This window comes from Taurulus bubalis, assembly GCF_910589615.1.
Source record: "Taurulus bubalis genome assembly, chromosome: 12".
NCBI classification, from domain to species: domain Eukaryota; kingdom Metazoa; phylum Chordata; class Actinopteri; order Perciformes; family Cottidae; genus Taurulus; species Taurulus bubalis.
Window position 1 is genome coordinate 17628469 of NC_136600.1, and position 12101 is coordinate 17640569.

Consider the following 12101-nt stretch of genomic DNA (forward strand, 5'->3'; position numbering starts at 1 on the left):
ACAAAATATATTTGACTGTTTTTTTTTTATTATTATGTCTCTCAGTCGTGTTTGTTTAAGTTAGTGCTCTGTATACAACAATGTGTTGCTATAAAAGCATTAAATAAGGAGGTATGTCTCTACATCTTCTTTTTCCTCCAGGTCCTTGGGGGTGGTTATATGGGAGCTTTTTGAATTTGGCTCTCAGCCCCACAGACACCTGAGTGACGAAGAAGTGTTGACCTTCGTCATTAGGGAGAGACAGATTACCCTGGCCCAGCCCAGACTCAAACTCTCCCATGCAGACTACTGGTCAGTACTCATCAACTAATTGGAGCTTTGCAGGAATTTTGATTATATAATTGGAAAGTGAAAATGCTCTAATTCTGTCTCTCCAAACTTAATTCCTCTGTCCTCAGGTATGAGATCATGCAGTCCAGCTGGCTCCATCCATCTCAACGTCCCTCTGTAGCAGAGATATTCCTTCTCCTTTCCTCCCTCCTGGCCGCTGAGCGAGGAATGCCGAGAGGGAGTGTCGGGGAAGAAGATGAAGAGGATGAGGAATATGAGGAGGGTAGAGGAAGGAGAGGGGAGAGCGAGGAGTCGTTTGAAAGACGCTGGGACTTACTTCGTCCGCCTGCCTTTCAGACTGCAGCAAACGAGCGGAGAGAGAGGGAGTATGGCAGGGAAGACCACTCCTACCCCCTACTGGACCCTGTAGGGAACTGTATCACCTCATCCTCATCTGAACTGGATGACATCCTAACAGTCACTGAAACCAGCAAAGGTCTGAACTTTGAGTATTTCTGGGAAAAGGCTCATGCCAGACGAGGCTACAAGCCTCTCCCGCCTCCTCAGCCAATCCCCACTGCGAACAATAACCACAGACAGTCTTTAGACACACCCACTGTGGTCCCAGTGATAAGCGCCCGCAGCCCCTCCCTCGCCAGCGAGTACTACATCAGATTAGAGGAGCACACTCCCCAGGACAAGTCGCCAACTCTTAAAGGGAAGACCCAGTCCTCTTTCCGCTCTGACTCGATCTGCCCGGGAGACATGGAGATGTTGGAGATTCGCAGTGGGATGCTGGGAAAAGAGCGGGTCCCTTACTGTTCGTCTGACAAGTGTGGAAAAGGCCTCCAGACCATCAGATCAAGCGAGATTCAACTCCAGGTGTCCAACACAGGTGTGGCTGAATTCAGAGACACTTCGAGCAGAGTGACTGACTTTTCAGTAGTTGATTTGGGAGATGATGATGAAGAGGAAAAGAAAAGGGGTAGTGAGGGAGATAAAAAATCTCAAGCCCCGGTACTTCCTCCCAAGCCTCGCTCCATGTCCATGTCGTCAGCCAACCACCTTCACTCGCGCCCCCTCCCAGCCCCTCCACTTGGTTATAGAGGACTGCCTCACTACACCATCAGTGGGAAAATCGAAACAGACCCTCATCACATGAGCAGCTGTCCACCTTCTACCTTTGATCACCTGGGGCTCCATCGGTCCCGACAGACTCTACCCCCCTCCCCGTCCCTCTCTCCCTCTCTTCCCCCATCAAGCCATCCAATTTACCCCCAACCTCCTCAAATGTGTCCCCCACCTCTCCCTCCCCACTCCAAGCCGCAAAGAAGCTGCCCCAGCTACAATACAGCAGAGACTTATTCAAGATACAGTAGGCCGCAGATGCAGAGATCCAGTAGAGACCCATTATCCTGTGACTTGTCTGATAGAGAGGGTGGTAGCAGGCACTTAGCATCATTGCACACCTCCAGGGAGACTTCTTATTCTCGTGCGAAAGACTTTGACTCTCCCATTCGTCGAGAAAACCCATTGCGTCCAATTTATCGCAATTTACCCCGTCCTCAGCCCACAAACCCCCTGATTGACCGACAGTCTTCATCCAGTCCCACCTACTCAGATGAGGATGACTCTCCCTTCACGTCCCCTGAGAGACCCAGTGGTGGATCTACTGTCACTCACTCAAGCCTATCTGAAGATGCAGACCCAGCCTGTGCCGAGCTTTTCTCCAGGGGAATGAAAAGGACTCAGTCCCGCCTTGACACCATCCTGCCTGCCATTTGGAGGGAAGATGCTGAACTTCATGCGGAACGTGTGGCTGCTGCCAGGAAATCCCCCATGCATCTGTTTCTGACAGAGATATCTAGTGTAACAGAGTCTAGTGAGTCAAAGTCAGAGGATTCATGGGAGGGAGAGAAGGAGGAGAAAAGAGATGGAGAGAGATGGGGGAACTTTGTGCTGCCCAACAGAGGGATGCGCCGCTCACAGTCGCTAATCACAGAGCTGGGGTCAGCAGGACAGTCATGGGGGCCTGAGAAATGCAACAACAGGACAAGAGATAAGGAGGACGATGCAGTCACTAAAGAATCATTCCAGAGGGATCTTTTCCTCACAGAGATCGACACAGGAAGGATGGATACGGATCTGGAGGGAGGATCACATCCTGATCCAGTAAAATACCTCTTTCCTTCAGGATCCAGATTGCGGCCCTATGTCTGTGCTCCAGGACTTCCCTCATACACAGAGGCAGAGGAAGCCTATTCAAAGGGTATACGGAGATCCCGCTCCCTCCTCTCTGAGATCACCATCGAGAAGCAGGAGTCTGAGTTGCAGCAGGCCGAGAAGGAGTCACGGAGAACAGAAATGACCAGAGAGGAGTTCCTTAAGGAGATCCAATCAGCAGAGACCTTTCTGACTGAAATCATATCCAGACAAAACACTGCTGCAAACAAAATAGAAGCAGACTCATCTTACTCCCCTACTCCACTGTCTCCTGAATACGAGTCCATATGCATTGACCCAAGCTCCGCTCAGACCATCAGATTTCAGTCGGAGAGCTCCTTACGAGCATCTAACAAAGGCAAAGATGAAACATTAACTGAGGCCATCTACGCACAAGTGACCAAGCGTGCTAAAAAGAGTGAGATAAAGGTTTCTATGAAACCTGAGATCCCAGTCCTTCATATAGGATCAAATAAACAACCTGTTAAACTGGACAGCGAAGGAAGCAATGCTGAAAACTGCCAATCTGATGAGTTTGTGTTTTCAGAAATCATGCCCAAAAATGGTCTTCTGCACAACCAAACACTTGCATCTCGGAAAGAAGAGGAGGAGAGTTCAGATGGCCCTGCTTTACCTGCCAGAGGAGAGCAAACAGCTCACGTAGAGCACTCTCCTTCTGAATCCAACACGGACAAATTGCTAATTACAAATGAAACAGATACTCAAAAGGCTGCTGTTATAGGGAACGGTGAGCTAATGAAAGAAGACCTACAGGGCAGCAACGCCGAGAGAGTGGATCAAACACCTGGAAAGACAGGTAACACGTCATATGAACCTGATAAAGGAAAGTTTCAAACTGATAAAGTTTCTGCAGTGGACTCTGAATACATCAGAGCAGCTGATTTGGAGAGTTTTGGAGAAGATTCGGGTTCTCAAAATAATGATGAGACAAGAAGAGAGAATTTACTCCAACACAATGACACTAGGCAAGAAAAACACTGTCACACTGCCAATAAGGCACCCACTCCTGCTGCCACTCCAACCACTCCAGACTGGGACCCATCCTCTGATGTCTCACTCATCACCCCGACCGACTCGGTCCTGTCACCCATGACTTCCAACTCAGCCGACTGTCTCACACCTAGTGACTCTTGGATGAGCGGTGAAGGAGGAGTTGGAGGAGGCGGGTGGCGAGCTCTGGGAAATGAAACACCGCATCGAGACTCTGCCTATTTCTCAGACAGTGACTGGGAGGGGGAGGGGATGAACCGTAGGAACAGTGATGGACTTTTTTCCTCCAGGCCGAGCAGCGGTCGAGGAGGGGATCGGGGAACACTGACAGGGATAGAGGAAAAAACTGAGGAGGAGGGAGAGATGAGAGAAAAGAGCCCCTTTAGAAACAGCATACAGCTGTCAGATAACAAAGGTGAAACTGGAGAAACTATTGAGCTGTGTGAGGAAACGAGGACTCCATATCAACATGCTACAGGAAATGTCGTCTCTAATTTAGATGATGACAAAGATATTCTAAACAAAGGGCTAGAGTCAACACAGAGAGACGATTCTGGCATTTTCCGAAACGAAAGTGTGGAAAAGGGTGATGATCCACAAGCCAAGGACTGTGTTAACTCAATTGCTAAGTTGTTGAAAGGACTCCCACACAGCAGTGGGTATTCGATTGACAACCACTTACGAGAAGGCATTGTCTCTCAGATAACAGATTGCGAATACCAGGACCCTGCCGAGAACGATTTAAATCTACATTCCAAGAGCCTCGTTGAGACAAATATTTTGATCGAGTCTGTATGTGGAAGCCAGTCAAACGATTGTGTGTTGAGGCCCAGCAATAAAGAATACACAAGTGTTACAGAAACGGATATTGATCTCTCTGCTCTGAACTCCCTCAAATGTGGAAATGACATTGTGGAATATGTGACACCATCCCAAGTTGACAACAAAGAGTCGAGATTATCTAAACTTTACGGCATTCGAACCAGTGAAGTTGACAGCGATGACACCCCGTCAGTTGTTGAGCCAAGTGATGATGTGAAGTCTGTCTGTGATGAAGTTAGTGGTCCGACATGTCCTTCTTGGGCAGAGGAGGATGTTGAAGAGCCTGAGGGAAGTGAAGAGAGGTCTGGTCTGGACCACAACGAGCTGGGCCTGAGAAACCTGCGCTGCTCACACGGCAGCGAGAACAAGAAGGTTACGACAGATACGGAGAAACAGCTGGCCGCCGCAGAGCTGAGTAACGCCATTAAGGAAAAGTCGCCCTTGAGAGGAGCAGCCAGTCGGACGGACTGTGCTAACAATGCAGATAAAGACTCCTGTGAGGGCCTGGATGTGAAGACTAAAGAGCTATGGAGCGCTCTGGAAGAGGATGAAGAACAAACAGGAGCGGGTGTCGTTAGGGGAGAGTTTGACTGCCACCGTTTTTCTCAGTCAAAGGACTTACGTTTGTGGCCTGATGAAAATGACCAGTGGGCCTCTCCAGAGAGGAGATGCCAGGATGTTGAACTGAGATCCGAATTTTTGTCTGGGTTCAGTAATAAGGCCTGGGAGGTGGGGGAGAGGCTTGTTGTGGGTCAGGAGTTTTGGGAGACTGAAGAAAACGATGAACTTGCCGGTAAAGAACCGCACCCTGCCATCTTGGAGGGCTGCGAAGAAACCTGGAACGATGAAACACAAGGACTTGCTGGTAAACTTGCCTTAAAGGAAACATGGGAATCTGCAGACGCTAATGACCAACAGGCTGTCCAAGTGTTAGATGTACAACAGGAGGAAAATATTGAGAACGTAGGAGAAATTGACGGTGTTAACAAAGACCTAGAAAGGGAAATCTCTGATATGGAAGTAGAGAATATAGAAATTCCAGAGCAGGAGTCATTGGAGAAAGGAGAGAGGCTGATTTTGTCAGACGCAGACACAGTCAGGCAAGGTCTGCTAGACTCCACAGAAAAAGAGGAGAATCTGAATTTTAACAGATGGCCTCAGAATCACCCCTGCATGATCCAAAAAGAGGGACAGATATCAGCTGAGCATGTTGACAAAGAAGCAGGCTCTAATTTAGAGAACTGCTTCAGTCACACTTTGGAGAGCTCAAATATAACCATTTGCATCACCGAAGCTCCTCATGAGAACTTTTCAGACCTGGAAAATGTTGAATCAGGCACAGATTCAGAAGCTGAAACGAGACCATGGCTTGCTAGTCAATATATAGAAGAGAGAGTAAGCATTATGAACGAAGAAGAGGATTACAGAGACATGCCACCTCCACCCAATCCCATCTCTTGTCCAAGTGACCTTGACGTGCAGGAGGAGATAGATCAGTCTTATTCACAGGTAGACAATTTCAGCTCAGTAGATTTCCCTAGTCCTCCACCAAGCATAGACCTTGACGTGCAAGATGATAAATTGGAGAGTTTAGACGACTCTTTTCCTAGTCCTCCACCATCTGTTATAGAGGCAGAGGAGTTTATTAGTCACATTAATCTAGAAGACTTTATTGCTAGCACTGAGACAGAGTCGTATATTTCCCCAACTCACAACGCAGATGTCTCAGAGCCACCTCTGCAAGAATCATCACCTGCTACTCAAAGTAAAGGGATCCCAGCCAATCTGAACCTTCCCTCTGTGCACATAACCCCGGCCGATGAGAGCAACCTAGCATCCGACATAGAAAAACAGGATGAACATAATAATCTGTTCCAGAAAACATCATCCGCCTCCCCATCTTTGCCCCAAGTTCCACTGAACAATCTCCCAGAATTACTGATTTCCGAGTGGAAAGATTTGGATGAGGAGCCCTTGGAGGATTTTGAAAAACTGGAACAACTGTGTTGCATATCTGGGGATGAGGAGGACTCTCTGGGTGACCTTTTTCTGGAGAACCTAGAACTCCTGGAGTCTTTGAAGAAAACACCTGAGCAGAAGGGCAGCCGTGTTGGTGATAGCAATACAGGTGAGGAGACATGTGACTCCTCGACTCCCGAGGAGAGCAGGGTGGATTTGAAGGAGGATCGGATCGCCAATAACAAACTGGCAGAATCTGCACCACATCTGATCCTGGACTCTGAGGAGAAGAAGAATGACGGGCAGAGATCATCAAGCCAAACATCAGATGTCAAAGATCAGGGCTCTCTCTCTAAGATGACAACAAAAAATGGCCTCATGATGCAGGTGAGCATGCTTTTTTTTTGTGATTTGCTCCTTGTACTACCTTCTGAATGTATTCAATCCTCTTCATTGTTTTGTTTTACTGCTTCAGGTGTGTGAGGAGAGGCTGCAGTTCTCCCTCAGTGAAAATGTGAAAACCAATGTGCTCTGGGGGTCGACTGTTAAAGACACAGTGATGCTCCGGCCCTGGGGGGAACAAATCTCAGAGAGCAGCAGTGCGCTGGTCACTGTCTTAGAACAAAAAGAGGATGAAAGGTAGGAAGAAGGCTGAACTTGGAAATCTGAGTTTATGTTAAATGGTTGATTCAAACAAATTACAAAAAACATCTGCACATATTTTCTTACTTTCCTCTTGGAGCCCTCAAAGTCTTGAAATGTTTCTTTTATTCATTAAAAAAATATATCCTCATTAGTGACCTCAGGGGCTCAGTAGTGTCCAGCTATACAGATAACTTTGGTTTTATTTGCCCAGCTTTAGAGATATTTGATTGCTTTCATCTCAATATATGATGGGGATGATTGTATTTTCCTTGGCAAAATCAACATATCTCTTCAGAAGTAGTGTCCCTGTTACTTTGGAAACTCTACACAACTCTGCGACACATTTTCAGTGGTACTATTTATTCCGTACAAAGTAGTTCCATTGCAAAGTTTTGACAGCAACATCTGTGAAATTGCAGTAACAGGGATAATACATATATAGTACTTTTTAAATGTCATTTTCAAAGCTGTGAGCACCAAAATGAAATAAAAAAGAGATAAATAACAAAAAACATGGACACATAAAACCAAAGCTATCTGCATGGTTAGATACCACAAGAGGTAAGATAATTTCATTTCATATTCATGTTTTAATTAATTGTTCTGTTGTTGTTGAAGCCAAGAGGAGCATGAAAGTTCCCCCAGCATTCAACCCCACACCGGGTCTGATGAAACTAAAGCTGAGCCGCTCACTGTGATTGAACAACCTGAGGTCACGACCCCTCAGCCGACTGCAAACCAGGCAATGAAAGGTACCTTCATGTTGCACTTATTGCTAATATTCATGACTGAGATAATTAAATATAATCTTTTTTAACTTTTAACTTTACAGTTTGTTCCCCCATGTCCAGCCATACAGCTATTTAATCTGTAAATAACCCCAAAGCAAACTGGTCTTCCTGTTGAGGGACTGCAAACTTTTATCCAAATCTTTAAATAGTTTTCTGACTCTTTTCAGGTACCTTTCATATGTAACGTCTCTTCCCTATTCTCATTTTCACAGCCAAACTAGCTCGTCTCTCTCTCGCCCTCCCTCCTCTCGCTCTCACTCTTCCCCTCACCCCCACTGGTAAAGGAGGATTTGGGGATGGTCCGATTGGAAATCGGATCGGAAGACGAAGATATCTCTCCTCAGGAAGCGACCCTGACGATGAGGAGGAGGATGAGCAGGAGGACGAAGGCTCCCGGAGGATGATTGTTGTCACAGAAACAGATGTGGACAAACGTGTCGGGCTGAGGAGTCTGCTGAAATCACCCAAAGAGCCGATGGACAGAGAGCGGGACAGAGGAAGAAATGTGTCCTTTTTTGATGATGTCACGATCTATCTTTTTGATCAGGTATCTCTCGTTCTTTCAATGATTGATTTATAGGAGATTCTTTTTAATACAATAAAAGAAGGCCTGACTGTACTGTTTCATTACAACAGGAAACTCCGACCAATGAGTTGAGCAGTTCGGCGCCCACAAGTCCCGCCCCAGTGTCTGTCAAAAGCACCAAGCTGGATTTGCGTGGTAAGATCATAAACATTTGAAACATCTAATCATCTCACTTTTCATGGTCAATCGTTAAATCGTTTCTCCATTAAATGTTGTACAGGAAGTCATGATCCCCAGAGGACAAATCATACTGACTTTGGTCATCTCCTGACTTTTACTCTAGCGCCCCCAGCAGGTTAACATTTGTGTATTTTTAGCTAAATAACATCGTCCTCCTTTAGCTCAATGCACTGCTGAGTGCAGCATCACAGAACTTTTAGCATGCTCCGGACTCTTCTTATCAGACTATCGATAACATGCATAAATCTGAAATGTGTTTATTTTTATACGTGTTGTCACTCAGTCCCCACCTTAAATCGGAGAATGACGAAATTAAATCTGACAGCCACTAACTCATCCCCCCCCCCCACCGAAATGGAAACCCTCAGTTCAACCATCTCCCCTCCAAACATGCAGACAAAATTAATCCTCTATAACTATGCCCCTCGACACTGTGACGTGTGGAAATGAGCAGCGACATAAATCCTGCACTCAACAATGCAAGCCTAAACTGTGTTTTCATTTGCTCTCATCGCTTGTTCTCCCTATTTTGGACAATAATGACCTCATTTCAAAGAATAATGTACGTTAGGGCTCAGAATTTCCTTTGGGCTGTGTGTGCACACATACAGAAAAACTCCAAAATTAGATGCTTTCATGATCTTTCGTAGCCTTAAGAGTTGAAACTTCAAGGCCTTGCAAGAAGAGGCTCTGTCCCTTTGAGTTATTTTTAACAAAAAACTGCTTTGCTTCAGTTTTATTATATTAATAGACATAAAACATTAGTTTATTTTCTGACTTGTCATTGGTTTGGTGCAAATGACAATCTGTATGGAAGAAACGTGCCACAGTCATTTATTTGTTTAAATTTGGGTCTTTATCTAATAGATGAAACAGATTGACTGGGAGGGGGGAGTGAGAGGGGACAACTTGCAGCAAAGGATCACAGGTTGGATTCCAGCCTGGCACATGGGATCCCCGCTTTAGCCTATGACCGGGGTGCCCCAATGTGTCCCAGTCATGATGGATTATGAGACAACCGGCCCCTGGGCAGAGACATGTAAAAGGTCCCCCAAAATAACATTTATTTTTACAATCAACACTTGAAATGGTCATTTTACTATATTTTAATAATTTTCATGTTTTACTATTATTTTAACAAACACAATCAGGACTTTATCTACTTTAAACTGCGTTGTTGAAATGTTGAAATGAAAAATGCACCCAAGGGACTTATGACTGGGCGTTTTCCTTTCCACCAGGGCCCAACATCAAGAGCAAAGAATCAAGAAGGAAAGAGGATTTCTCAATCAAACCAAGGTCGCCTGCGGGGGCCAAAGCAGTGACATCATCGCGTTTCACTGTCAGTCCTGCCAACGACCCCCACTTGGCGTGATGTTTCATGTCGTGGGAACCTTTAGAGCTGAACCCTCTTGGACTGGCCAGTGAATTAACCACAACAACCAGCCATTCACCCAGAGGCTATTTTTTTATTGAAGAGGCATCTTAAAGAATGAGACTCCCGTTCTAAAAGCTGGACACATTCCAGGTTTTACCAGCGACAGGATTTTGTATGACAGGAGTTGTTGTGCTCCTGGCTGCCACTATTTACAGAGTTTATTCATAGCCTTCAGCTACAAAAGTCTTTGGAAAAGGCAGCATATGCTAGGAGAAGAGGAACCCGGAGCTTTGTAAAATCTGAAACGGATTTGACAGCTATGCAGTGGGAGTCTTGCTGTGTACCAGCTTACCTTCTCTTTCTCTTCTTCATTCTGTTGTATTATTCCCCAAATGTGCGGGGAATGCACTTTCTTTGGTCATTCATCTGTCTATGTAAACACTTGGATTCCAGTCCTCTCTTTATTAAAGAGGTTTTTCATTGCAGTCAGTCAGTTGTTCTTGTAGGCAGCTGTTTGGATCAGAAATCGCTTGACTCCTGTATTTGAGAATATTCATTTGCATTTGTACAAATATCATAATACAAGTGAATCTAATATCATTTTTGAGCTGATTAATTTTAGATGTATCCTTAGACTGCACGAAAAATGAAACAAGCTATGCTTCTTTATACTTTTAGTTCTGAAAAAATGTCTCTTATGTTATTAATTTATATATAGGTATGTATTATATTGTTTAAATTATTTATGTAAAGCCTGTTTTTATGCAATATTTTATTTATTTATCTGTTTATTTATTTGCTTTCTGCAATTAACATATATTAACTTAGCTATAATTTGTTTGGGACTGAATGCATCTAGATTATACCTTCTCTAAGATCTTCATCACGAATAAATCAAAAATATTTTCCCAAACGTGTTAATTGCTAAAAAAGGTATTTTGTTTAATTTTACTTGTTAATATATGCCAATCTGTATGGAACTATGTCCTGTAATGTGTCCTTCTTTTCCAATGTCTAGGAATTTTTAGCTGTCTTGTCATTATTTTACCTTGTTTAAAGACCGTTAATGTAGCTTAGCATGAAAAATCAAAGCCTTTCAACAGTAAATAACTCCATTTGTTCGTATATCTGTTAATTTACCCCATTTTCTACTAATAACAGTCCATCCTGCAGTCAAGGTCCAACTAGTCCATTTGTTTAGTCTGTTTAAGTGTTGGTTTAAAACCTGTATTGTTTAAAGAATGGTTTTTAAGGGGTAATGTATAAACAAGGGGAAATAAAAACTACAAAATGTGAACCTCTTATTGAACTGTTTCATGAAAATAAATTGTATTGTTTTGTAATCGTAAAGCGCTCTATTTATAATCAGGAAGACTCGTATATCTCTTGTTTGTGCAGCTTGTTGACGTTGAGGTGTCTGGGTTGGGGAGTGAACATATCATCATTGAAATAAACAAACATGCTTTGTGTGGGATGTAGCAGAACAAATGAAAGTTAATTAAATAGAATTTTGTCTAATTGTCAAACCGGATTGACCGGATTGACTGCTGCAAAAGGTTTATGTGGATACGGAGCTACTGAATGTTAAGCACAGAAATAAAACAGCAGATCTAGTTCAGGCATATTACCGTTATAATGATAGATTGTACAGTGATTACATGCAGCTTTATACAGACATCCACTCGTGGGTCTACTAACAGAGGCAACAGGGAAGCCGTGAAGATTCCCTGTCATCCGACTTGGGTCATATTATTCAAGTGTGTACTTTGTTGAGTTATTTGCAGTTTTGTTTGCGTTAGAGTGTGGGAGATGTGACAGCAAGTAAAATACTTATTTATAGGGACTCAGTGTCAGCATTGTCAAGCATTGAAACCAGAGGAGGCAGAAATCAAGACCTAGTGTATGAAATATTATGTTCTAATTCAAGACTAGCCGGCCAGGGGAAATATCATTGTATTCATGGTCAAGAGAGAATATATGCAGATAAATATCAAACTTTCAAATAGAGAAAGGATATGTTGGAGGGAAATAAACAAACTGTGGCAGCACTATTGGGATAGTGAGACAAGATACTTACATGAAATACAAAATGAATCAGAGGTGTGAGAAGCAGTTGAAACAACAGAAAAGAACAAATAATCACAAGTATACTAAGAATTAGATCACAGCAACTTGAGCAGTAGACATAATCTCAGAGGTCTAGTCATTGTAATCAGTGTCAAGAAACGGCTGTAGA

The 12101-nt window shown here is 44.0% G+C and overlaps 1 protein-coding gene across 1 annotated transcript; it reads left to right on the forward strand.

Annotated features, from left to right (window-relative positions):
- Positions 1-3603: 3603 nt before the first annotated feature.
- lmtk3 (lemur tyrosine kinase 3) lies at positions 3604-9862 on the forward strand (the record flags this gene model as incomplete). The annotated part of the gene is made up of 6 exons (XM_079227289.1): positions 3604-6672; positions 6761-6924; positions 7549-7682; positions 7934-8268; positions 8358-8442; positions 9729-9862. 6 exons carry the CDS (start codon positions 3604-3606, stop codon positions 9860-9862), a joined length of 3921 nt encoding a protein of 1306 aa, XP_079083415.1.
- Positions 9863-12101: the final 2239 nt, after the last annotated feature.